General features: G+C 40.7%; 4 protein-coding genes across 5 annotated transcripts; 1 reads left to right on the top strand and 3 right to left on the bottom strand.

The window, feature by feature from the left end:
- On the top strand, positions 1-3,371 carry LOC106422565 (probable E3 ubiquitin-protein ligase RHG1A). Of its 2 annotated transcripts, none has more exons than XM_048760935.1 (6): positions 1-406; positions 1,100-2,309; positions 2,390-2,440; positions 2,533-2,628; positions 2,694-2,834; positions 2,914-3,371. In XM_048760935.1, the coding sequence occupies exons 2-6, from the start codon at positions 1,152-1,154 to the stop codon at positions 3,061-3,063; spliced, it is 1,596 nt and encodes a 531-aa protein (XP_048616892.1). In that variant the 5' UTR covers positions 1-406; positions 1,100-1,151; the 3' UTR covers positions 3,064-3,371. The 2 variants fall into 2 exon arrangements, with proteins under 2 accessions (XP_048616892.1, XP_013718803.1); XM_013863349.3 differs by having other exon boundaries at positions 9-321.
- Positions 3,372-7,569: 4,198 nt separating this feature from the next.
- Positions 7,570-9,672, bottom strand: LOC106422541. Its single transcript, XM_013863332.2, has 2 exons — positions 9,483-9,672; positions 7,570-9,440 (listed from the first exon to the last, which is right to left on the bottom strand). The coding sequence occupies exons 1-2, from the start codon at positions 9,670-9,672 to the stop codon at positions 7,570-7,572; spliced, it is 2,061 nt and encodes a 686-aa protein (XP_013718786.2).
- A 9,555-nt stretch (positions 9,673-19,227) lies between these two features.
- LOC106422539 lies at positions 19,228-21,460 on the bottom strand. Its single transcript, XM_013863330.1, has 3 exons — positions 21,244-21,460; positions 20,389-20,833; positions 19,228-20,311 (listed from the first exon to the last, which is right to left on the bottom strand). The coding sequence occupies exons 1-3, from the start codon at positions 21,458-21,460 to the stop codon at positions 19,228-19,230; spliced, it is 1,746 nt and encodes a 581-aa protein (XP_013718784.1).
- A 3,490-nt stretch (positions 21,461-24,950) lies between these two features.
- Positions 24,951-26,099, bottom strand: LOC106422538. Its single transcript, XM_013863328.2, has 2 exons — positions 25,453-26,099; positions 24,951-25,263 (listed from the first exon to the last, which is right to left on the bottom strand). The coding sequence occupies exons 1-2, from the start codon at positions 26,097-26,099 to the stop codon at positions 24,951-24,953; spliced, it is 960 nt and encodes a 319-aa protein (XP_013718782.2).
- Positions 26,100-27,454: the final 1,355 nt, after the last annotated feature.

The raw sequence follows: 27,454 nt of genomic DNA, 5'->3' as shown, positions 1-27,454 counted from the left end.
AGTTAATATTATTACCATAAGTTTCGTGTTGTGTGATTCGTACCCATCTTCTTTTTGGTACGTAGCTATTCAATTCAGTCTTTTGGAAACTGCTCAGTCTTGTTGACTTTTTAAAAAAAAAAAAATCTCTTAAATGCAATATCATAATAATATTGTCTTTGGTTAAATGTGAATATACACATAGTACTAATATTTACTCTGTTCTCTCCTCCTAATAATAATAATCTCTCCGGATTCTATTCCCATTTGGTTTGTGTTGGCTTTCCCTCATTCCGATCTTCATCATCTCCTCCTCCTCTTCTCTCTGCCTTGATAAAAGTGGTTTGTTTTCTCCTTTCTCCTCTTTTCTCCGCAATCGGTTTCCTCTTTCGTTGTGTGTTTGTGGAAGAATCTTAACATATTTAAGGTTGAAGCCGTTTCTTTCTCTCACCAAACCTTCTCAGATCGGTCTTCTTTCTTTGATTTCTTTGTTTTTTTTTTCTGGGTTGTGGGTTTTTTCAAGCTTGATCGTAATTGTTGGGTTTGTATGTGTTCATCCTTTTGGAAGAAGAAAGTTAGTTTCTTTGCAGTGAGTTTTTAATGCTGGATCTCTGTCTTTAGGAAACTGTTTCAGTGTTTGGTTTCAACAAAAGGTTGTCTTTTAATTATTTTCTTATTTCTCTTCAACAAGGCTTTTGGTTTTTATAAGGATACATTCCAAGTTGTTGTTATGCTTTGCTTTGCTTTTGTATGTGCTGTTGAATAAGTATGCTTTGTATTGAGAATGTGATTTGAAAGTTGAGATTTTTGCAAATTGTTTTTATGTTCTTTGTTATTGCAACTTTCAAGTGCCATTGGTTGGTTATATGTATAGGCTGTGCTTGATAATGTAGCGTTTGTATATAAGATAAGATAAACTAAGCAAATGAAGTTGAAAAGAGAACTAAGATAAACCCTTATGTTCTTCAATCGTAGATCACCCACCCACCATTGGCTTTTGAGGAACTCTTTTGAATGCTTAACTCTGTTTCTTTTGACGATCATACTCTTCGAGGATTGTAATGCTCCTTTTCTATTGTCATTGTTACTTATATGATTCCTTTTTGATGATGTGTTGCAGTTTCTAGCATCGGCTTCGTGGCGCAAAAGTGTCAACTGTGATTGAGGATAAGATGCAGGGAGAAAGGGCTAGTATGGGTGAGGCCTTGAACTTTGAGAATGGTTCTTCATCGACTAATCCTGTGGTAGATCAGCAGATTCGGTGGGGGAATCGTCACAGTATTGGTGATAACGATCTTCAGAATTACATGAACTCAGCTGCGGATACTACCAATACTAGTTTTGCAAACTCAGTGTATCCTGAGCAACGCGAGGGTAGCTCTGGTGGTGCAAAGAACGAAGCACCTACTATTATCACTGAGCAATGGATGGTGGAGTTTATGCAACCTTCTTCTAGTGCAAACGGAGTGGTTGGCGATCTGAATGCAGAGCAGAATGGGCTTGAGTCTGGTCTTATTATACCAGAGAACGGTGGTTCGTGTGCAGATGGGCAGCGTAAAAGAAAGGCTCTTGATGCCGGCATTGGACAGTCAAATGTAGGTTTCCGTGAGTTCCACCGTGGAGAGAGCAGTTCTTTGAACATGTCTCTTAACCATGGGCCAAGAGGATTGGGCCCTGGCGGTGTTCCAAACCTGTCTGCTCCTCCTGCCATCATCCCAGACAGCTCCAACAGAAACTTCTCTGTCAGGGCTGATCCAGAAAATGTCTTTGCTGCTGGAACTGTTATCAGGCAACCTATTGCTCCATCCTTGAGCGCACCAGGAGACCAACAGCTCGTGGACTTGAGATATAGACACGCTTTCGGCAATTATACTCCTCTGAACCCAAATGCTTCTGCTGGTACTACTATACCCCCTCTTTCAAGAAATATGACACCACCATTCCAATGGAATCCAGCAGCAGCAGCGGGTGGATCTTCTGTTGTTGTTGAAAGAAGCAACATGCTGGCAAATGCCTTGTTTGTTCCACCTCCTGGTGTGACAAATCTGCCCCACGGTCATGTAAGTGGTCCGTGGAACAGTGTTCAGCCATCACCCTCATTGACTCCTTACCAGAATAACTCGGCGCAAAATCAAAGAAGATTATCCGAACATTTACGGAGGAGGTCGTTGCTTTCTTCGGCCCCTCTGGATCAGCATGTGCTTCATCAATCTGGCGGTGATGCCACCTTTCAGGCGCAGAGTCGGGCTTTCTCGAGAGTAGTACCAAGACAAGGGCAAACTACAAATGGCGTTCCTCAATCTTCGCGAGGAAGAGGCAGACTGGCAGAGGTTAGTTTCATGTTAGATCTATAATATTCTTGAGAAACTGCTCTCTGTAGAGCTGACACCCTGGTTCTGTTTTTAAACAGCTCCGCAATGTCTTGGAACAGATGCGTAGGACAGGGACCTTGCGTTTGGAGGTACATAAAATGCTTACTTTGTTTGATATTTTTGTATTTATTCTTATCTTCTTGCTGCAGAGATATATGTTTTTGTGCTCTGATTTATTCAGGATGTTATGCTTCTCAATCAGTCGATGCTAGGTGCAGCTGGTATTCATGACCGTTATCGAGACATGCGACTCGATGTTGACAACATGTCGTATGAGGTAAAACACCTGTCGTTATTTATTGCTCGTTAGTGTCATACTAACCCTGAGTTTGAAATCTGTAGGAGTTGTTGTCTCTAGGAGAGCGGATTGGAGATGTTTGCACCGGTCTCAACGAGGAAACCATATCCAACCGATTGAAGCAACGAAAATACAGCAGTGACACCAGATGTCCACAAGAAATAGAACCATGTTGTATCTGTCAGGTAACAACATCACATCTTGTGCTCATCTTTACTAATTTTAAGGACATGTTGGTTTAAACTTGGTGGCCATTACCTGCAGGAGGAATACAATGAGGGAGAAGAACTGGGAATGCTGGAATGTGGGCATGGCTTCCATAGCCAATGCATTAAAGAATGGCTGAAGCAAAAGAATCTTTGTCCAATCTGCAAAACGACAGGGTTAAATACTGTAGAGAAGCCAGGGATATAATGATGGAAAGACCTTAAGCTGTTCTATACCATTGCAACCTCACCACAACAACACCCAAAGGCAAGTTAGGATTATGCGTTATTTGGTGTTTGAGTTTGAGGTTTGATGATATAGAGGTAGCGAAAAGATAGGAATGAAGACAAGTAACTGAGGGAGTATCTAAGAAAAAGAAACTTAGGTTCTTCTGAATTTGTTTGGATGATTTTTTTATTTTTATTTTTATTTATGATTTACTCATTGAAAGAACTAAAAGGTTTGTGAGCCAATTCGGCAAGTTTGATAGATTTTATGGATGATTAACTTATGTACATTATTCCTATTTTAATGGTCACCAGTTTTTGTCCAATTCGGTTTCATTGAACCTACATCATCTCTTGGTATGTAATCGAAAAGAAAATGTTATCTCCTGAGACCAGTCATATATTTCCTGTGGCACATATGGAAAGGAAGAAATTAATTTTGTTTTCATCATTCAAAGCATCCTGCAAGTGTTTATGAGAAAGCTCTATGGAAGCTGAAATTTGGAGAGAGAGAGATTCATAGCAAGGTTTTGGATCGTCCTGAGTCTGGATTCTATTGAATGTGTAGTGTGGACCAGGCCCTCCATCAACTGGCTCATATGCAATCTTGCGGCCTTAAGGGGTATACACTGTTGGTATCAGGGGAGCAACTTGGCTGGTAGGGATTGTGAAGGTCGGTCGATCTTTCATAGTAGACGTTATTTCCCTCGGTTTGACTCTCTATTATTACCAGAGCTCACCTCGCTTCTCTGGTCAGTTGTGTCTCTTATAAGTCTTCGTGTGAACATGGTTGCTATCTCAGTCGCTGCAAATGTAACGACGGACTTTCAAATTCATTCATATGTAGCCGTAGAAGGACCCTTTTGGCTCCGTAGTCTGCTTGAGAAGGAAGCTGCATTTGTATAACTTGGTCTTAGACTATTTTCAATATATTTTACTACTTTGCAATAGAGCTGAGATATGTTCCTATATATTCCTCGAAAATAGAAATCTCTAAATATATAGTAAAAAAAATAGAGAAAAAAACAACAATATCTATTATAGAGTAATAAATAAAGGTAGATTAAAGCAATTTTTATTTTTAAATCCTATTCTATAGTTGAAAATAGCAATAAGCTAGAGATGCCCTTAGACCATCTCCAATGTATTTAACTATTTTCACCTCAAAAATAGAGAAACTTTATAATAAAGGTGAGATATGCTCCAATGTATTTCTCTAAAATAGCAATCACTAAATGTAGAATAAAAAATAGCAATAGAGGAATGCGATTTTTTTTCTCTAAAATAGAGAAAAAATAGAGATTTTTATTATAGGGGAAGAAATAGAGTTAGGTTAAATCAATTTTAACTCTAAATGCTTTTATAGAATTGAAAATAATAATAAGTTGGAAATGCTTTTAGCTCTATTTTTCTTTGATTTGGACGGTGTCTTTATTGTGTCTTGTCCTATCGCAAGGTCTTCAAGAGATGGGACTCGCTTTTTCTTTGCAGTGTTGCCTATTGGCGGTTTTTTTTTGTCTTTTGTTTAATTGAATGCTTTTTTGGTATTGTCTTTAAATGCATTATTATTTTAGCATTGAGAGTTTTTGCGCCATAAGCAGAAATAATAATTTTAATATAATATATTTTTATTTAAAAGAAAACATTAGTTTATATTGGATCATTATTATTTTTATATACTAACTTTATCGGTTTGAAAAAACTAAAATTATAAATTTATTTACTGCAGTTTTTTTATTTTAATCTGGTTTAAAAATTTTACTTTGATTTTATTTAAATTTCAGTAGAGTTAAGATTTAATTGTATAAAAATAATTGATATTATATTATTATTAGTGCTTAATTATTTTATATATGTTTTTATCAACGAGTTTTAAATATATCTATATTTAGATATATAAATTATAATAATATAATATTCATTCGCTACAAGTGTGATGAAGGACCTTTAAATTCATTCGTATGTAGCTGTAGAAGGACCCTCTTGGCTCCGTAGTCTGCTTGAGAAGGAAGCTGCATCTGTATAACCTGGTCATAGACTATTTCCGATGTATTTTGCTATTTTTAGTTCTAAAATAGAGAAACTCTATAATAGAGCTGAGATATGTTCCAATTTGTTCCTTTAAAATATCAATCTCTAAATATATATAGTAAAAAAGAGAGGAATATTATTTCTTCTTCTATAAATAGAAGAAAAATAGCAATATCTATCTTTTTGTCATCAACATAAACACTTATGAAGACTCTGCAAGCCAAAATGGTAACTCGCTATCCATGTGAACGACAAAAACGAATGTTTCCTGGCATTGAATGCAATTATGTGCTCTGGGTACATGAATGATGCTTGAGTTGTGAAAACTTCCCTTTTGAATCTTGATACCTTCCAAATAACTTAGAAAGCTGTCCATTCTTCTAATTCTAAAATCATCTTCACTAATTGAAAACAATCTGTTGCAAATGTGACCTGAAACTGATCTAAATTCCTCATACATTCTATAGTGCAAATGAGCGTTTCCACTTCCGAGTGAAGGGGGAAAGACTAGCCCTTGTATTTATTGCTCCCACCAAACCATCAAAACCTTCTAAAGTACTGTACCAACCTCATCCTGAAATTTTTTCTCGGTCTTTTCATGATCCATCCATGAAACACCATCTACCTGTTATGGTTGGTAAAATAATGACATCTACCTCTGTATTTTGAGGAAGCTTTTGTGTCAGTGAAACCTATGTGTCAGTCCAAAGTAGAGATTCTGTTTTTGCCAATTTCAAAAGTGCAATGGGATCGATATACATGTTACTGAAAACTTTATTATTTCATCTCTTCCAGATGTACCATAACATCCAAGCGAATTGTTGATCTTCCATTTGTGGAAAAACTCTCCAAAATATCCATATTTGCGAAGAGTAGTTGGGTAGGAAAAATAATTGGATTCGATAAAAAATTTGAGAGTGCCAAAACTTGGACTCCTGGTGGATATTCAAAAATTTATGATTTATTTCATATTAAATTTAAGGTTTATTTATTTAAATATGTTTCTTATCAGCTAGTCTTAAATATGTATATATTTAATATATAGATTCTAACAAATTTTGAATTTTTGTTTGTTTTAGTTAAAACATGTTAAACCGGTAAAAATCAAATTGTTAATTAACATAATGAAGATAACTTTAAATAAATTTTAATATTTTAACTATCAAAATAATTATTTGATTATTTATAATTTAGTTTTGTATTTGTTGATACTGATTTACAACTATTTTGATTATATAGATGATTTATAAGTTATATATATATATATATATATATATATATAAATATATATATTTGTAACTATATTTAATTTATTTTTTTCTGGAAAATAAGTTTAATTTTTATTAATGTGATATATAAATTTTGTAGTGATATATGAATTATTAATATTATTATATTTTATTATTTTTGCCAAATAAAAATTTATTCAAAATAACATTAATAGTGCTATATGAGTTAATAATCATTACCATATTAAAAACCTTGACAAAAATAAATCTTTATAAGAAAAAAATTGTATATGTCGTAATTAGGTTAATGTCATGTTATCACTTCTAAAAGCTATATTATCATTTTTGTTGAAATTGAACGTGGTGATGACATATGTAAAAATGATTTTACAAATAATGTCCAGGAGATGTTATCCCACCTTTTGGTCCACAAGGATTATCCAATCTTTTTTTTTTTTTTTTTTGTTTAACCTTGGGGTATCCCAGGCCCATGGAGAGGCCCAGACTAATCCCCAAGGAGAAGTGCAGCCCACGGATAGACCCTCTCTCCGGGTACTCAATCATGGAGCGTAAGTTTTGAACTTCTTCTTGAATGAAAATCTAAAGTTAAAAAGAACGGTTTAGCTTTTCACTAACGTCCTCAATTTAGAAATAAGCTTAGTTTTTGTAAGAATATAATACCAAAAAGTATAAAGAACTAACGGCCACATCCTTTTCTTTAACTCTCACCGCAGATCGACTAATCTGTCATAAAAATTACCGAAGGAGAAGGGAAGGTGTGGGAGATCTCAACGTTGTTCGGCGAAGTCATCGGAAGCCAGACGAAAAGAAAAATCACCCATGCGTGTAGTCCACCTGCCACGCAAAAGCCTTTCCTTGATGAATAGTTTTAATATAATTTGTTTCAAAATAACTCCATATAATTGTTGTGGTTGCATCGGATCGCAAAGCGCATATTAAAGTTGCGAGGTTCATAATCGTATAGGGAAAGCAGCGAGCCTGAGATGGTGGAGCGGCTACTTATCTATGTGTGGTAGACTTGGGTCATGTTGTACCACAGGTGCAGTGTGTGCAGTTCATGTTGAGACACTCTGGGTAGTTCTCTCTCTCTTTTTGGTTATTTTATATGTTTTATTGCATGTTATAGGTAGAAATTTAGATGTGTTATGTGATGATTATTGGTTTTTTTTTTTTTGGTCAAACATAAATTCATTCATAATTAGAGTTTACTCTCCACCAACGGATGTTACAACGATCGAAGCCAGTGCTGATCTAGCCACAAAATCAGCCTCGCAATTGTTTAAACGGGGTACATGAGCAAAGGAAATAACATCAAACAGAGAGGTAAAGTAGTAGATGTCAAACACAATACCAAACAAAGCTGGCCTGCTCTCTTTCTTTATCAACAGCTTGACAAGATCAAGGGAGTCTGACAGAATCAGAAGGGATTTAATGTTTGCACAAGCTGCGGTCATAACCGCAAGACGAACTGCAAGCGCTTCAGCCATTAGCGCAAAAAAAACAAAGGGTCGTGATTCGCAAAGCTGACGGAGATGGGTGGTAGAGGGAGGACCGGTGAAGACTCCTCCCAGCCCGCAGTTACCGGAATTTGCATCCCAAGCTGCGTCAACATGACAGGTGATCATCGTAGTAGACGGAGAGGGCAGCTGAGGAACACTCTTACCTCGGGATAGTTCATGCACATCTTTAGTAGGTGGTGTGGTCAGCATCTGGGCTCCTTGCCATTTGCGAGCATTAGAGATGTACTTGTTTAGGATCTCCATACTGGAGTAGGCTTTGTCTTCAAAACATCTCTTATTACGGGCTCCCGTCGGGGGAAGGTTCTTAATGCTAGCGCATGATGAGATGAAGACCCCAAGCGAGGAAATCATAGGGAGTTGGGTCCAAGAGATCGGAGCTAGTTCCCAAACCTCCTTAGCTACCGAGCAGAGGAGGAAAACATGTAGATCGTCCTCCACATCATTACAAGTCTTACACGGAAAGGAGGAGATCCCCCGAGAGGCAAGATTAGCGCTGACGGGGATTGCTTTCTTGACCACTTTCCAAAGAAAGTCTTTAATCTTAGGTGCTGTGTTAACATTCCAGATGTTCTTTCGCCAATCAAAAGGAACGGGGATAAAGGCAACCGGTCTCACAGCGCTCATACCGATGCCATATCCTGACCTAGTGGAGTAAGCTCCATACTTCTCATACACCCACGCAACCTGGTCCTCCGATGGAGCTGAACTCGTGAAGATACATAGAATAGCATCGTCGTACTGAGGCAACTCCTGTCTGATCTTATCACGATCCCACGTATTGGTGAGTTTGCATAGGAGGTCGCTAACCAATAAGTTAGAGGCAGCTAGAGTAGGGGGACCAATAGGGATCAGGGGGGTTTCACAACTCAGCCATGGATCGTGCCACACCCTTATACTCTCCCCGTTACCAACAGACCAACTGAAACTCATTCTCAAAATCTCTCTCCCAGCCAGGATACTCTTCCAACCATGGGAGGAGGAGGCTGAGACCGGGCAATCCATAAACGTAGAGTTGCGAGCGTATCTACCCAGTAGTACACGGGCTACTAGAGATTGGGGTTTAGATAGGATTCTCCATCCAATTTTTGCAAGCAGCGCGTCGTTAAACATCTCGATGTCTCTGAACCTGAGACCTCCAGCATGCTTTGGTTGAGTTAGGGTGGACCACGCAACCCAACACATCTTCTTCTTTGTCGAGTTTGCATCCCACCAGAATCGAGTTAACATGGATTGGATCTGTTTACATAGAGATTTTGGGAGTTTGAAGCACGACATAGCGTAACATGGCATCGCCGCCAAGACTGCTTTCAAGAGGACCTGCTTGCCAGCACCGGAGAGGAAATTAGTAGTCCAGCTAAGTGTTCGTTGTCTGATACGGTCGAGGATAGCTGCGAAGATGTCTCTTTTCTTTCTCCCAAACAGTTCCGGGAGGCCCAAATACTTTCCAATACCACCTTCTGCTTCGATAGATAGAGCCGTTTTAACTCTGCTCTTAACTTCAGGAGGAGTCCGTGCCGAGAACGTGATAGCCGTCTTTGCAAAGTTGATATGTTGCCCTGAGAGAGACTAGTATCTCCGTAGAATACTCAGCAGGGTACTGACGCTAGCGGTGTTCGACTTGCAGAAGAACATCGTGTCGTCGGCGAACAAAAGGTGATCAATTGCTGGACTAGCCCGAGAAACACAAACCCCAGACAGCGTCCCATCTGATAGTGCCTTATCACAGAGTTCCGAGAGAACCTCCGTACACAGGATAAAAATATATGGAGACAGCGTGTAATACCCCATCTTATAAAAAAAAAACCTAATTTCAGTTTATGGAATTTCTCGGGGAAGCCGAAGGCTCGGGAAATATTTATCCTCAAGGTTAAAGTTAGTCTGGAGTCTATTAAAAATATGTAGCTCATCAGATTGGGAACGGAAAAATATTCGGGATTGATCCCCGGACGAAAATTCACCAGAGGAGCCGAAATCGCGCAAATCGACTGAGAAGCTTGAGGTGGCTTGATCTAAGGGATCAGGACGTGGTGTCAACCATTTAACCTGCTGAGTGTCAACACAAAAATGAGGTTTAGACGTGCATGAAGCAGTTCCATGCAGCTCGACACACAGAAGCACGAGGTGTCGCAGTACCTGCAATCTGCGCATGCGAAACGACATGCAGATGCCCGTGTGTCGCGATGCATGAACACCAGACATGCTGAAGGGCAAGTGGACGTGGAGGTGTCTTCTGGCATGGCTAGAGAGCATGCAACAGGGCATGTGGACGCCCATGTGTCGCTATGCATGCGACCAGAAGCATGCAAGACGATACACAGGCGATCGGGTGGCTCATTCTTATTGGCCGGCAACTTCTATATATACCCAGCTACCCTGGTTCACTTTTACTCATTCAGACACACCAAGGACACTCCCAAACGTGGCTTAGAGAGAGAGAGAGAGAGAGAGAAAGAAGTGAGGTGCTTTAGAAGTATAGACATTTCCGAAAACTGATAAACTGCCGGGAAGTTCCGAAAGACGTCCAGAAGTGAAAGAAGGTTCTTTCTGAGTTCTGATCTGTCCAGACCAGTTCATTCAAGACATTGAGGTTGGGTTTTGGGATTTAACATCACGGTACCAAGACGAAGATTTGGAGAGGATAAAAGGGTTTGGTCAACATCCGGAATCAAAGAGTCGAGCCACATCGCTTAATCATTGTGTGTCACGGTTAATTGTTTGTTAACGAATTTTAAATGCAGGTTCCTGAGATCAGAGACGGCTTCCGAGCTAGGATTGCCGGACCAGTCTAGGTGTCAGTTTGTGGATCCGAGGCTTGAGACGATGTCTGGGCTAAGTGGATAGCAAGACTAGTCTAAGCACCTGGAATGTGATTGTGTGATTATTATATGTTGTTATAGTGTGTACCTCGTGTTGGTACTGTTGTGTGAGAACCTCGTGGTGGTTCTATTAGTAGTTTGCAGGTCATTGCTTCCTCAAATGGTTCCACTAAGCCGGTCGTGGTCCGGAAAGTGGTGGGCCTGGTTTAACTTGGCTTGATCACCATGGCCGAGTGTCACACGTGGATGTGACAGCCCCCGGTGAGTCCGATAGAGGACCGGGGCACGTCGATTCTGATTGAGGACCGTGACCGGGCGATTCCCGAGCGCCTACGCCTGTGTCGTGTAATAGTGAAGGGATTGCCGGTGTCTCTTATGTGGAGGAAGAATGATTCTGTTGGGTCCTAGGAGTATATATATATGGTTGATTGATATGACACTTATAAAGAGTGTTTGATTTATTATGGTTTAATGGTTTATTGCTTAAATCGGTCATGCTTTATGATCTTGAATATTGATTGTTGAACTACCCGTCTTGCTTGTGTTTGGGGTGGGGTTTAGAACGACGGGTAGTTGTATATGCTAGATAAGAAACCCTGGCTCGCTGAGTGAAACTAGTTCACTTACTCCTCACATCCTTTTGCAGGTGACCAGTAGAAAGGACCATAGCCCTCACGGAACTGTAGGAGCTGGTGTGGATTGGACATCTTTTGCTAAAGACTCGTTTTCAAGATATATGAATGTATATTTTACTTTTGGCTGCGTCCATGGACCCTATGTATAATATTTTGGGCTTGTGAACTTCCTATTTCATATATATGAAATAAAGTCTGTTTATATTCATGACGTGTTGAATCTGATATTAGGTTAGTCCAACCTAACACAACTCTATGATTCGGTACGGGTTGCAAAGCCTCAGGCCGAAGATTAGAGGAAACGAGTTTTGAATGGATATTCTGGGTTACATAATTATGTTTTGTGACTTGGAAAGTATATTCTCAAGCCGTCATAACACTTCTGGACTTGGCAGAGGAAGGTCGTTCGGGCATGTTCGTGTTTGATTGTTGCCCGACTGACTGACCGATGTCTAAAACGGTTCAGGGGTGTTACAGAGGTGGTATCAGAGCATGGTTTAGATCATGCGGCCAATCACGCGTTTTTCGTGTTTTATCGAGTCAAATGTGTCGCAAAAGATGTATTAGGAAACCAGTAGAGTTCCGCTCTAATTAGTATTCTAAATAGGAATTCCCTGTTTGTGGATTGCATATGGCAAGAAGGGGAAGGAGTGAAGGAGGGCAGGATTGGATGCTGGGTACAGAAAGAGTCGCAAGAAGAAGAGGACTGGGATATGAATCCGAGGGAAGGGTGCAAACACTGGCATACACCAACCAAGGATCCAGTGAAGAAAACCTAGGAAGAAACAACAATCTGTTTGGACATGATCAAGACTTACTACCAGAAGAAAACTTTCCACCAAACCGTATTGTAAGGGGAAGACCAGAAACAGATGATAGCGAGTCAAGTGTCCAAGGACCAAAACCAATAAGGCGGAACAACTCGATTGAACCAGAAGTTCATGATCAACCACAACAAGGAGTAGGAATGGAGCACACTTTGAAGATGCTTGATGACGTGATAGCGAGGTCACTACAACAACCTCAAGTGCAACCACTAGCAGTCATGCCACCACAACCTACAGTGGCTACACCAATGTTACCGTTGATAACTGCGATGAAGAATATGAAGACACCCTATTTTGAAGGAGGGACAGATCCATTTGAAGCCGACCAGTGGCTTCAAACCATTGAGAAAAACTTTGAGACGCTGACGTGTTCTGAGGAGTCTAAGAAAAAGATGACGGTGTATTACTTAGAAAAAGTCGCGGCATAATGGTGGGAGAGTAGGGATCGCCAAGTAGGACATCTGGTCACCACTTGGGCGGCATTCAAAAAAGAATTTGAATGCAAGTATTTCACCCCGGAGTCTAAGCGAAGGCTTCAACGTCAGTTTGCTAACCTAGTACAAGGAGACAAGACAGTTAGAGAATATGAATCTGAGTTCATGCGACTGCGACGAAAATAAACAAGATGATGAAGAAACCATGTTATCTAACTTTATGTTTGGTCTAAAACCATAGTTAGAAAATAAACTGGTAGTCGGGAATTACGAGAGTCTCATCGAGCTAGTGGAAAAGGCTGTGAGTGTGGAGATCGGATTGGAAGCTGAGAAGACGGCAAGTAAGAAATCCAAGTAGAATCAAGATGGAAAGTATGGTGGAAATCAAAGATCATTTAAGGGAAAAGATAAGGAAAAGGAATCGGGAGGGCCAAGTCGAAGATCTCTGTTCACAGGAAAATGCTTTAACTGTGGCAAGATAGGCCATAAGTCAAGTGAATGCTTCGGGAAGAAGCCTGGATCCTTTCAGTCAAAATCCTACAATCCTACATGTTACACGTGTGGAAAGAAAGGACACATCTCTACCCAGTGCAGCGTCAATCGTCCTACCCCAGCTACACCAATCACTGTTCATCCTCCTGCAGCTCCACCTGCAATCGCACATGTGCCAAAAAGGCAAGCTATAAGAGGTAGAATTTACGCTTTAGAACTAGAGGATACTAAACCTCCAGGCCCATCTAAGGGTCCCATCACAGGTTTTAGGGTTCTTTAACCTTACTATATTGATTTTGTGTTGTGTGATTGCTTGTGATGAATTGGTTAATTTCTATTGGATAATTTTTATGTTGTTGATATATATTGATGTTGTGGCAGGAACTTTACATGTTGCAGGGCGTCCCACACATGTATTGTTCGACTCGGGGGCAAAACATAGCTTTGTGGCCCCTGAGGTAGCTGCCGAGTTTGTGGGTTCATTTGTGATTGACAGGATGGATGTGGCTGTGATGACTCCCGAGACCAAACCCTTCAAGCAAAAGAATGCCTCAGAAGAGTTCCGTTAGTCATTTGCGAGAAGATGTTCGTGGCAGATTTGTTGGTGGTGCCCTTAAAAGGATATGAAGTTATCTTGGGCATGGATTGGTTATCAGACTATCGAGCACAATTAGATTGTGGAAAAGGTCGTATTTTGTTCAAGGAGAACGGGAAACGACAAATAGTGTTTTACGGGATCAGTCCAAGCAAGTCTATGTCTTTAGTAGCTGTCTTGAGAGTGGAAGATTTGCTTAAGGATGGAGAAGCGTATCTGGTAAAAATAACTGCTAGTGAAGGGCCCGCTAGCAATGGAGTTGAAATTACGGATATTGCGGTAGTACATGAGTTCGAGGATGTGTTTGCAGCGTTGAAAGAGTTACCTCCACCTCGGAGTAACCCTTTCACAATTAACTTGGAACCTGAAGCGAAGCCGATAGCAAAGGCTCCCTACCGCATGGCACCTGCGGAGTTAGCAGAGTTGAAGAAACAGCTTCAAGATTTAATGGAGAAAGGTTTCATAAGACCTAGCTCTTCACCATGGGGAGCTCCGGTCTTATTTGTCAAGAAGAAGGATGGTAGCATGCGACTTTGCATTGATTATCGAGGAATCAACATTATCACCATCAAAGATAAGTATCCTCTTCCGAGGATAGACGAGTTGTTGGATCAGCTAAGGAGAGCAAGTTGGTTTTCAAAGATCGACTTGACGTCGGGCAATCATCAGATTCCAATTTCCGAAGGTGATGTCATGAAGACTGCGTTTAGAACTCGTTATGGACAATACGAGTTCGTAGTAATGCCTTTTGGCCTTACTAACACACCGACGGCCTTCATGAGATTGATGAATGAAGTCTTCCACGATTATCTCGACAAGTTCGTGATAATCTTCATCGATGACATTTTAATATATTCCAAGACACAGGTCGAGCACAAAGCACACTTGAAGCTAGTGTTGGAACGGTTACGAAACCAGAAGCTGTATGCGAAGTTCAGCAAGTGTTCTTTCTGGAAAAGAGAGATCAGGTTCTTGGGGTACCGTGTGTCTGGAGAAGGAGGTTCTGTAGATTCAGAAAAGGTGAAAGCCATTGAGGAATGGCAAAGGCCATCAACGTTAACCGAGGTAAGAAGTTTCCTCGGGTTAACCGGGTATTATCGAAAGTTCGTCAAGAACTTTTCTTCGATCGCTAAGCCCTTGACGAAGTTGACTGGAAAAGGAGTTCCATTCATCTGGGGAAAAGAAACGGATGAAGCATTTCAGAGACTGAAGAAAGCTTTGACCACAACACAGGTATTGGCATTACCTGAACAAGGTAAACCTTACATTGTGTACGCAGATGCTTTTAGGGTTGGGTTAGGCTGTGATGAAGGAAGGAAAAGTAATTGCTTATGCATCAAGGCAACTCAGAAAACATGAAGAGAACTACCCAACACATGATTTAGAAATGGCGGCAGTGGTGTTTGCGTTAAGGATTTGGAGATCTTACTTATATGGAGAAGTCGTGGAAGTATTCACAGATCATAAGAGTCTCAAGTACTTGTTCACACAGCCTGATTTGAACCTCCGACAAAGGCGATGGATGGAGTTTGTGGCGGATTACGACCTGAAGATTCAATATCATCCAGGCAAAGCTAATGTGGTCGCAGATGCACTAAGTCGTAGAAAGTTGGCATCTGATATTGGAAAGGAAGTGGAAGCGTTATCAAGTGAGCTCAAGTTGATGACTTTATGGGCAATTGAAGGGGAGCCAAGTGAGCCTTTAGGCATGCGTGCTGTAAACCAGGTAGGTTTACTCACACGGATCAGACAGGAGCAACAACATGATGAAAAGTTAAAAGGGATCATCGCAGAAGTTAAAAATCAAGAAGCTCCAAATGAAAGTGGCTATCATGTGGGGGCAGATGATACACTATTACTTAATGGGAGGATATGAGTACCACTGGGTGAAGGGCTACGAGATGAGATTTTGAAGTCGGCGCATCACTCGTTACTCAGTATCCATCCCAGGAGTACGAAAATGTATCGAGATATCCGAAGGTATTACCATTGGCCAGGAATGAAGAAATCAGTGGCGCGATGGGTGGCTCAATGTCAAACTTGTCAACAAGTCGAAGTCGAGCATCAGATTCCAGGAGGATTTTTACAAAGCTTACCAGTACCTCAGTGGAAATTGGCTTCCATATCCATGGATTTCATCACTGGGTTACCCCCGGCTCGAGGTAGATCAAATAACGCAATATGGGTGACTGTCGACAGACTGACGAAGGTGGCACACTTGTTACCTATGAAGGAAACCAATAAGGTAGAAGTATTGGCAGAGATGTATGTGGACCAAATTGTGAGGTTGCATGGTGTGCCAACAGATATTGTCTCCGATCGAGATCCTAGATTCACCTCAAATTTTTGGAAGGCGTTACAAGAAGCAGTGGAACTAAGTTATTCATAAGCACCGCGTATCATCCCGAGACGGACGGCCAAACCGAAAGAACCATTCGTACCATAGAGGATATGATGCGGATGTGTATATTGGATTGGGCGGGAAGCTGGGAAAAGCATTTACCATTAGTTGAATTCTCCTACAACAACAGCTTTCATTCTAGCATAGGTATGGCACCATATGAGGCGCTTTATGGGAGGCCATGCAAAACACCTTTATGCTGGACCGAAGTTGGAGAAAGAAGAGAGTTTGGACCCGAAATTGTAGAAGAGACGATGAAAAAGTTATAGATCATTCAAAGCAATATGAAGAAAGCGTTGGATAGACAAAAGAAGTACGCCGATCAATCAAGGCGAGAAGTGGTGTTCAGTATTGGTGATTGGGTGTATCTGAAAGTGTCAGCTCAGAAAGGAAAGGAGAGATTCAGGAAGGTCGGGAAGCTAGCTGTTAGATTCATTGGGCCTTACCAGATTGAAGAACGAATCAGAGATGTTGCTTACTGCCTCAACCTACCTGAGGAGATGCAAATACATCTGGTATTTCACGTATCAATGATGCGGAAACATGTTCATGATCCCAACGCTATTGACACAGAGCAAATCGAAAACCTGCAAACAAACCTCACTTATCCAGAGGGACCAATCCGAATAGGTGAACGTCGGATACAAAGATTGAAGAATCGAGAAATTCCTCAAGTCCAAGTATTCTGGGATAAACGGAACCGTGTAGTTGTGACCTAGGAGGATGAATAAAGATTTAAAGCGTTGCATCCAGAGTTCTTCCACGAAGAAGTAGTGATGGAAGAAGGGGGATCACCGAATCCTTAGAGAATTCGGGGACGAATTCTAATAAGGGGAGGAGGATGGAATACACCATCTTAAAAAAAAAAACCTAATTTCGGTTTTATGGAATTTCTCGGGGAAGCCGAAGGCTCGAGAAATATTTATCCTCAAGGTTAAAATTAGTCTGGAGTTTATTAAAAATATGTAGCTCATCAGATTGAGTACGAAAAAATATTCGGGATTGATCGCCGGACGAAAATTCACCAGAGGAACCAAAATCGCACAAATCGACCGAGAAGCTCGAGGTGGCTTGATCTAAGGGATCAGGACGTGGTGTCAACCATTTAACCTGCTGAGTGTCAACACAAGAAGGATGTGTAGATGTGCAAGAAGTAGTTCCATGCAGCTCGACACACAGAAGCACGAGGTGTCGCAGTACATGCAATCTGCGCATGCGAAACGACATGCAGATGCCCGTGTGTCGCGATGCATGAACACCAGACATGCTGAAGGGCAAGTGTACGTGGAGGTGTCTTCTTGAATGGCTAGAGATCATGCAGCAGGGCATGTGGACGCCAATGTGTCGCCACACATGCGACCGGAAGCATGCAGGACGACACACAGGCGATCGGGTGGCTCATTCTTATTGGCCGGCAACTTCTATATATACCCAGCTACCCTGGTTCACTTTTACTCATTCAGACACACCAGGACACTCCAAAACGTGGCTTAGAGAGAGAGAGAGAGAGAAAGAAGTGAGGTGCTTTAAAAGTATAGACATTTCCGAAAATCGATAAACTGCCGGGAAGTTCCGAAAGACGTCCAGAAGTGAAAGAAGGTTCTTTCTGAGTTCTGATCAGTCCAGACCAGTTCATTCAAGACAATGAGGTTGGATTTTGGGAAGATTTGGAGGGGATAAAAGGGTTTGGTCAACATCCGGAATCAAAGAGTCGAGCCACATCGCTTAACCACTGTGAGTCACGATTAATTGTTTGTTAACAAATTTTTCTTGCAGGTTCCTGACATCGGAGACGGCTTCCGGGCTAGGATAGCCGGACCGGTCTAGGTGTCAGTTTGTCGATCCGAGGCTTGAGACGATGTCTGGGCTAAGTGGATACCAAGACTAGTCTAAGCACCCGGATTATTGTGATTGTGTGATTATTATATGTTGTTATAGTGTGTACCTCGTGTTGGTACTGTTGTGTGAGAACCTCGTGGTGGTTCTATTAGTAGTTTGCAAGTCATTGCTTCCTCAAATGGTTCCACTAAGCCTGTCGTGGTCCGGAAAGTGGTGGGCTCGGTTTAACTTGGCTTGATCACCAAGGCTGAGTGTCACACGTGGATGTGACAGCCCCCGGCGAGTCCGATAGAGGACCGGGGCACGGCAATTCCGATTGAGGACCGTGACCAGGCGATTCCCGAGCACCCACGCCTGTGTGGTGTAATAGTGAAGGGATTGCCGGTGTCCCTTATGTGGAAGAAGAATGATTTTGTTGGGCCCTAGGAGTATATATTTATGGTTGATTGATATGACACTCATAAAGAGTGTTTGATTTATTATGGTTTAATGGTTTATTATTTAAATCGGTCATGTTTTATGATCTTGAATGAACTACCCGTCTTGCTTGTGTTTGGGGTGGGGTTTAGAATGACGGGTAGTTGTATATGCTAGATAGGGAATCCTGGCTCACTGAGTGAAACTAGTTCACTCACTTCTCACATCCTTTTGCAGGTGACCAGTAGAAAGGACCATAGCCCTCGCGGAACTGTAGGAGCTGGTGTAGATTGGACATCTTTGGCTAAAGACTCGTTTTCAAGATATATGAATGTATGTTTTATTTTCGGCTGCGTCCATGGACCCTATGTATAATATTTTGGGCTTGTGAACTTCGTGTTATATATATATGAAATAAAGTATGTTTATATTCGTGACATGTTGAATCTTATATTAGGTTAGTCCAACCTAACACAACTCTATGATTCGGTACGGGTTGCAAAGCCTCAGGCCGAAGATTAGAGGAAACGAGTTTTGAATGGATATTCTGGGTTACAGAATTATGTTTTGTGACTTGAAAAGTCTATTCTCAACCCGTCGTAACACTTCCGGACTTGGCAGAGGAAGGTCATTCGGGCATGTTCTTGTTTGATTGTTTCCCGGCTGACTGACCGATGACTAAAACGGTTCGGGGGTGTTACACAGCGGGTCTCCCTGACGTATTCCATGTGACAGCTTGACTGCTCCTTGGGGAGTCCCATTAACGAGGAATGTGTACGAGACAGACTCGATGCAGCTCATTACCCAGTCGACCCACTGTTGGGCAAATCCAAGTTGTGTTAACACTGCTCTCACAAACGCCCATTCCATACGATCGTACGCCTTGCTCATGTCTGTTTTAATGGCCATTGAGCAATACTTCTTGCTTCCAAAGTCCTTAGATAGTGCAACGTCTCATGTGTGATCAACACATTGTCGCCAATGGCCCTGCCGGAGACGAAGGCTGACTGGGAAACCGAGATCAGGTCCGGTAGGAGAGGCTTGAGCCGATGAGACAGGATCTTTCCGATGATCTTATAGTGCGTGTTGCAGAGGGCAATGGGTCTGTAGTCGGAAACCCGTCTCGGTCCTATTCCTTTTGGGATAAGTCGGATGTGCGTTACATTCTGTTGCGGGTGCAAATATCCTGAGGAGAAGAATTGTCTGATATCTCTAACTACATCCGCTTTGATGATGTGCCAATACGCTTGATAGAATTTGGAGGAGAATCTGTCGGGGCCTGGGGCCTTCCCTCCATTGATCGACATAACCGCATAATAGATCTCTGACTCACTTGGCAGTGCCGTAAAGGACATGTTCATCTCGTCGGTGACTCTTGGGGACAGGATGTTCTGAATGTCCGAGAAGTCCCCATCACCAACCGAGTTGAAAATATCTCTGACGTAGTCTGATATAACTGTGACTATCTGCGGTTCCTCATACACCTCCTTACCTTCGTAATCTTCAATCACAGATAGGTTATTAATCATTCTTCTCTGCCGGGAGATAGCGTGGAAGAAGTTACGATCCCCACATTTCAACCAGAGAATCCTACTCCGTTGAACCCAGAAGAGTTCTTCCTCTTTATATGCATCCCTCAAGGTATTTGACAGCGAGGTGATTAACACGGGGTCTAGGATGGTAGCTGAGAGAGCCTTCTCTAGAGATTCCTGAGTCTGGTTGATGATCAGAATGTGCTTAAGATTATGTTCCCGCGCCCACCTGATGATGCCGCGGCGACACGCATTGAGCTTGCCAATGACTGATTCCAACGGATCGTGATTCCAGGCAGCATCGACTAGCGTTTCAATCTCATCATTCTCTGTTAGTGCTCTATCAATGCGAAAAATTCCTCTCCTCTTTGGCGTTGAGGCGTTGAAATAGGTGACCAAAGGGCGATGGTCGGAGCCCTCAAAACGAAGATATCGACATCTTCCCATCGAAAACTGCTCGCTCTAGGACAATTGGTGAGAGATCGGTCGAGTCTGGACCGAATGAAGTGAGTGTACCTATTCCCTATCCAAGATAGATGATTGCCCGAGTGGGTGAGATTCCAGAGACCGTGCTGAGAGACAAACGATCTAAAAGATGTGAATGAACCCTCCCAGCGAGCCGGTCCGCCCACTTTCTCGGAGTTGTCAAGAATATCATTAAAATCCCCTGTAATCAGCCATGATGTATCCCGGCCAGCTCCAACCTCATTAAGCTTGGCCCAGAAAGCTGCTCTGTTTTCCGCAGCAGGCGCCCCATATACAAAGGTAACAAACGATGTCACTCCTTTGAAGGTGATCGTTGTATCGATTAGGTTGGGTAGTGCTTCCAAAATGGTTAGATCCACTCCTTTTTTCCACAGCAAGGATAACCCTCCACTGAGCCCCACCGGGGGCACCGAGAAGTAGTTGGGGAATCGGAAATCCTTGGTCTTCTTCTTCACAAATTCATCAGAATTCTTAGCTTCCATCAAAAAGGTTACATCAGGGATAATACGTTTGTGTAGCTCCCGTAACCGTCGAATTGCCAGGACGCTCCCCAAGCCATGACAATTCCAACTCAACACAGCTAAGGAAGAGGAGGAGGAAGAGGCTGAAAATCCGTCCTCCTAGTCCTTTGTGAAGCTCTTGTAGTATTATGAACCGACCTTATCGCAAGGTAAAGCAGGATCCTTGTCAACGGATAATCTCTTACAGGTTGGGTTCATTGTTCTGGCTACGTAAGTCTTCCTTAGGCTGACACCTTGGACCGGGCTTCTAGCAACGCCACGTTTTTTGGTACCTGTAGACTTCGTAATTCTCCGTTTAGCCGCAGGTTTCGCGGTGGGAGTAGGCAAGTTTATTGGGGGAGGCAAGTTTGTCGGACGGTGGTACCCCCGACGATCATCCGGTTATCAGCTTCAATGCGTTGCAACGCAATTCTTTGAGTAATACCCAGTTTTCGCTCCTTGATGGGAAGAGAATGTCGAGGTTTAACTGGGCAGTTTTCATCCTCATGGAATAGAGAGAAGTAAGTGAAGCAATGCTTCTCAATCTTGATGTACTCAAATTCCACAGTTATAATATCATCTGATGGTAGCTGGATCTCCATATTCATGACCAATGGTAGAAAGCCGTCAACCTCACCTCTAACCTTAGATTGTTCCTAAGTGACCATTTGTCAAGATTCATAACTTTTTGTTCATATAAGTTAGAAAAAAGTGAATGAGTAATTTGTCTTGGAGTTGTGCAAGGTTTTGGAGGAGTTTGGTTTTATTTTATGGATTTTTCTTTTAATAACGGAAAAATTTCACTTTTACTTTTTTTAGTATCATAATTCATGTTTACCTTCATTGAACAAATATTTTCATAAATACTTTCTTTATTAAAGAGATAAAAGATTTTCTACCTTTGCTTTATCGATATATAAATATAAATAATTATTTGAATAAATAAAAAAATAATTTTTTTACTGTTTTCGAATTATACATTTTCCAAGTAGAACTTTTTTTATAATTTTCTCTTTTTGATTTAAATTTCCAAAATATCTTCTTAAAACTATTTTTTTTTTAATTTAATTTTTTTATATATATATTTAATAAAATTTTAAACCCCCATTCCAAAATCATTTCCCTCAAATCTAAACCATAAATCTAGATTAATTAATCCTAGAATTATAAGTGTCTATTTACCTTTTTAAAAGTGAAGGTAAAAATATGTTTGAAGTAAACATGAAAGGTAGTATTGGAAACGTGGTAGTTTAGACAATTTCTCTTTAATAATTCAGTTTTATACATTTTCTTTTTTTTTAAATGGTTTTGTCATAATTTTTGGATTTGATCTTTCTGAAATTTTTTAAAAAATTTTTTGCTAACAATCTTTTAATTATTTTTATGAGTAAAATAAAATAAGCAGAGTGGTATATCGATAAGGGTTAAATAAGAAGATTTTTATAGGATGTGCATGCATTCAACATATTTTCTATTGATATTGTTCACATCTATATGTAGAAATTTTTATCCTTAACTATTTTATTTAGTTTCTAGGCAGATTGTATGCCAAATCCGCCGGATAATAGTATCTAAGATCATGATGTTGATGAACTTTATTTTTTTAGTTAAATTTTATATCAAATTACAAAGATAATTAAACTAAACAATAGAATCTAAGATGACAATGAACCAAACCCAGAATAATAACGGAACTCAGTTTAAAAGCTAGCCAGACAATGAGACAGGTTCGGACCAAAGAAATCAAGAGAGCCGAGGACAAAAGTCAAGCACTACAAGCTATCGGAAGAAAGAAGTCTTCAGACTTTGAAACAACGACCCCTCCAGTTTCCAACCATCATGTCGTAACCTGACTCGGATAAAGAATCCAAGCACGAGCGAACCCAAAACACTCAACATAATTTTTTTTTACTACACCAGAGAGAACCACCGAGCGATGATACCGTCGCTCAGAAACGTAACCTGAATATTGTCATTTCAAATCTAAGCCGCCGTGACTTTGTACCACCCCAACCCTCTCCCTCCCGAAAGCACACCCCGGGAAAAAAACTGTTCGATAGTCAAACTGCTGCACGGCAAGAAGGGCAAGGTCCACACCAAATACAATATCAACTATGTTATGATGTTGATGCCTCCCATGAACAAATCAGTCCCGGCTCAAAGTGTTGGTAGACCCTGTGCTATACAATTCAAAGATCCGTAAAAAAATTGGTTAAAATAATGCTAAAACCAGGAAATCAATGACTTGTAAAAAAATTGTGAGTTGTAGTATTATATAGCTTAAAGTCACGTGTTTGTGGTTTCTCTTTTCATCCCAAAGCCACACATATTTTTTTCTTTACTTCACCTTCCTCTGTATATTTTTTGGATAATAACAGTTTCAGAAAAAATTGGACCCTGAATTTTAAAGAAATTGTGGTAAAAGAAAGTAGGGCTCTGTGCTATTGCACCTCTGGCACACCCTCAAAGCCGACACGGGAAGAAATACAACCTTTCAAACACCTAAAGTACCCATGCGTATAAAATTATATGTAGTTTTTTTTTGAAAAAATAGTATTACTGTAGTTTTACATACATGTACAATAAATGCAGATCTCTCGCTTGATTCATCTCCATTTATGAAAGGAAACAGACTCGTTTGAACCAATTCACGTGGTTCCGTGTAATATAATAATAATGTTTAACTGAAATTACGAAGGTAAAACTGAAATAGCTGTAGTTTTACATACATGTAATATAATAATAATTTTCTTAAGTAGTTCTTTTTAAATTTTTGTCACAAAAATAGCTCTAGAAAAATGACCAAAAATAGTTTTTTTTATTTTGAAATTTTTAATATTTATTTTTTATTTTTTAAAATTTGAAACTTTATCCCAAAACTACATCCCTTAACTCTAAACCTTAAGTCTAGATTACTTAACCCATGATAAAAATACATTTTTTAAACTTATTTTGATCAAAAACTTAAAAAAGACTATTCTAAAGAATTTCTCGATTATTAATGATATGCTTTTTTTCAGACGTATAGATGACAGGCTAACAAACACAAAAGGAAATCTTTTATTATTATTATTATTTATTTTTTGAAAAAATGCTTGGACATTTTTATTTTGATATAATAACTTTTGATACCTACCTATTTCTCCGATCTACTTAATAGTCTTTCTTGTGAGATTGCGTTTTTTTTTATTATAATGAGAATGACATAAACCTCATGTATTGGTGTCGAACACTAGGGTTGGGACGGATCCGAATATCCAGGAAATTTAGGGTATCCGGATCCGTCGGATTTGTTAATTTAATATCTGGATCTGAATTCGTGGCTTCCGGGTATCCAAACTCCGGATATCCGTCTTGATATTACATTATCCGCGGATATCCGGATTCCGGATCCGTAAAAATAATTAAAAAATATTTTTTTTTATAATTACTAATTTTTTTAAGTAATACTTAAATTAAATATTTATTTAAGATTTATAAATAAATATATATAATATTTTAAAAATTAAAATATAATATTATAAGACTACCTTATGTATAAATATTAATATATCAAATATAAATATCAATGGAAAAAAATTAATATATTTTAAAAATATGGATCCGGATCCGGAAAAAAAAATTAAGATATCCGGATCCGGATTCGGTTTTGACGGATCCAAAATTTTACTATCAGGATTCGGATTCGGACATCCCGAATATCATATTTTCGGAGCGGATCCGGAGCGGATTTCAGATCGGATCCGGATCCCGGATAATAATCCCAAGCCTACCGATCCGGGAATAATCCCAGGTCTACCGAGCACGACCATCTGAGCAACGAATTACTCTTGTGGTTCAATGGCCTGTTTTTTTGTCCTTGTGTCGCATATTTCGTTTATTAAAATTTAATAGGTTTTGAAAAATTGCTAGTGGCATTAGGTAGGACTTGTATATTCTGCTCAACGTCTTAAGTCAGTTAACTGAGGAAATATCATTTGAAATATTTTTTTTTTTTGATTAAATATCAAATTTATTGATCAAAAGTGGAAAAAGAATTTACATAAGATGATCTATTGTTCTAATCTGTAAAGAATAAAAGAATGATATGTTCTAATATGTGTAGACAGTAAACCATCTCACTAGTAGCCCCCTCAGCTTATGGTTTCCCATATACTTCAAAGATGAGATGCGCTTCTTGACCATATTCTCAATGGCCTTAGTAGTTGTATCCACAGGTGCGTACACACTTCCATGCCGTCTTGAGTTCCTCTCTTTCACAGCACATAAATGGCTGTCTGAAAAACTAAGCGCAGGAGTATAGCATCGAGTCTGTTCCTGTTCTGGCGTAACATGGAGGTGACTGTATCTTCCCAGTCCAGTGTTATCACTGGACCAAGTAATTTCTCTGCAACATTCATCCATACTGTGAAGGTATATTGGCAAGAGAAAAACAAATGATCTCTGCTTTCATCCTTCACTCTGCAGTAGACACAACATTGCTCCATTCCCCATTCTCTCATTTTAGTGCCTGTTGATAATCTGTCCTTGAAAAGATAACCATACCATGAAGGATTGTCAGGGTATGACTTGAGGGAACCACACAATACAATGCCAGGGAAGCTTTGTCTTTTTAACTCGCAGGTAGTTCCAAGTCTTGGTAGCTGAGAAGTATGGTTTGAAATCATCCTGGTCATGTCTCCATAGAGCTATATCTGGTCCTGCACTAGCTACCGGTCGTGGAGTCTCTGCAAGCGTATCACAGAGATGGGGATATCGTCTCTGTCCACATCTCCGAATGTTCCAGCAGTCGTCACGGGTTGCTTCAGCGAGCGTTGTGGACCTGCTCACTCCAAGGTAGCTTATGCCCAGCTCTCCTGTTATATCAATCAATCTGCCAATTTCTAACCAGTTATCGAACCAAAAATGCACTGTTACCCCATTTCTAACCTCGAACCGAATGCATTCGTATGCAATGGGTCTATGTTTGAGCAGTTTCCGCCATACCCACGATCCCTTTTTGTCACTGGCATCCCAGTAAGAGCTATTCTTGAGTAGATACTGTCGGGTCCAAGCAACCCAAAAGGAGCCGGTAAGAGAGAATAGTTTCCAGATAAGACTCAGTGCAAATACTCGCGAAGTGTCGCTAAGACGTCTGATGCCTAGTCCACCTTCTTCCTTGGGGCAACATAGATCTTTCCAAGCAAATTTTGCTTTATGAGTAATGGTTGGCGAACCAGACCATAAGAAGGCACTGCACATACTCTCGATGGTATCTACACAGCCTTGCGGCAAGATAAACGCTGAGCTCCAAAAATTAACGGTACTTGCGATCACAGACTTTATCAATTGGAGTCGACCTGAAAAGATAATTCTCGATGCGTCCATGAGAGAAATCTTTTGCGAAGCTGATCAATAAGAGGCTCGTACTCCAGCTTGCTCCAAGACTTGGTCGTTAGAGGCATACCCAAATATCTCACCGGTAGCGTTCCTGTTACAATCCCACGGCTCTGAGCAGCTTGAGTAAGTAGATGATGGTTCTTCCCAGCGGCAAAGATGGAGACTTAGAGACATTAATCTGTAGACCTGATAATGTTGCGAACTTGTCCATAACTTCAAGAACCCCGTCGAGAGACCTCACACTTCCATCGGTGAATACTAATATATCATCAGCAAAACTGAGATGGGTGAGCTGAACCTGCTGACACTGCGGATGGTAATCAAAGAGACCATCAGCTGCTGCCTGATTCAACATTCCAGAGAGAGCGTTGTTGACAATCACATACAGATAGGGGGAGAGCGAGCACCCCTGTCTGATCCCTCATGCGCTAGAGAAAAAGCCTTCCAACTCTCCATTTATAGCGACTGAAAAAGAGGCAGTTGAGACGCACAGATAGATCCACCGTATGAACTGGCAAGGCAGTCCCATTGCTGGAAGAACTGCAGTAATGAAACTCCATTTGACTGTGTCAAAGGCTTTTGAGATATCGAGCTTTATAGTGCAGCGGTCGGATATACTAGGGAGGTGATAGCCATTCACCAACTCATTATCCAACAGAACATTCTCCGATAACAGTCTCCCTTTGATAAACGCACTCTGGTTAGGCTCAATGGCTACAAGGAGTATCGTCTTGAGCCGGTTAGCAAGTATCTTAGAGATTACCTTGTAGATGAGGTTGCAGCAAGATATCGATCTATAATCCCTCATGGTCTGAGCAGGGTTCTTCTTGGGGATCAGTGCCAGTATGGTGGAGTTTACACCGGTGGGAAGGAATCCATACAGGAAAAAAGATTTTATCGCCGTGATGAAGTCTTTACCGACAACAGACCAAGCCGCTATGAAAAACTCCTTGGTGTAGCCATCAGGCCCTGGAGCTTTTCCATTTGGCAGAGCCTTCAAAGATTGGAGAATTTCACTCGGGGTCACAGGGGATATTAGAAGAGACGTTTCCTGTTGTGAACAGCGATATCTCAACAGAAATTGCAACTCATCTACTGAGATAGGGGTACTTCGGGTTGGTTCTGTTTGGAGGAATTGCTGGAAATAATCCACAGCTTCCTTCCTGATGGCTGAGGGCTCTGTCAACGTTTCTCCAGCTTCTGTATACAACACATTA

Source organism: Brassica napus, chromosome C6 (genome assembly GCF_020379485.1).
Source record: "Brassica napus cultivar Da-Ae chromosome C6, Da-Ae, whole genome shotgun sequence".
NCBI classification, from domain to species: domain Eukaryota; kingdom Viridiplantae; phylum Streptophyta; class Magnoliopsida; order Brassicales; family Brassicaceae; genus Brassica; species Brassica napus.
Note: the sequence above shows the minus strand (reverse complement) of the source record. Positions and strands in the feature narration are given on the sequence as shown.

Coding starts and splice junctions, on each gene's coding strand:
- LOC106422565 (XM_048760935.1), top strand. CDS start 1,152: ATGCAGGGAGAAAGGGCTAGTATGGGTGAGGCCTTGAACTTTGAGAAT. Junction 2,629..2,693: donor TTGACAACATGTCGTATGAG/GTAAAACACCTG, acceptor TGAAATCTGTAG/GAGTTGTTGTCTCTAGGAGA. Junction 2,835..2,913: donor AACCATGTTGTATCTGTCAG/GTAACAACATCA, acceptor CATTACCTGCAG/GAGGAATACAATGAGGGAGA.
- LOC106422541 (XM_013863332.2), bottom strand. CDS start 9,672: ATGGGGTATTACACGCTGTCTCCATATATTTTTATCCTGTGTACGGAG. Junction 9,441..9,482: donor GTCGAACACCGCTAGCGTCA/GTACCCTGCTGA, acceptor AGTCTCTCTCAG/GGCAACATATCAACTTTGCA.
- LOC106422539 (XM_013863330.1), bottom strand. CDS start 21,460: ATGGAGATCCAGCTACCATCAGATGATATTATAACTGTGGAATTTGAG. Junction 20,834..21,243: donor TAACCGGATGATCGTCGGGG/GTACCACCGTCC, acceptor TTTTGATGGAAG/CTAAGAATTCTGATGAATTT. Junction 20,312..20,388: donor CTATCTTGGATAGGGAATAG/GTACACTCACTT, acceptor TTCGATGGGAAG/ATGTCGATATCTTCGTTTTG.
- LOC106422538 (XM_013863328.2), bottom strand. CDS start 26,099: ATGTGCAGTGCCTTCTTATGGTCTGGTTCGCCAACCATTACTCATAAA. Junction 25,264..25,452: donor AAAAAGACAAAGCTTCCCTG/GCATTGTATTGT, acceptor ATACCTTCACAG/TATGGATGAATGTTGCAGAG.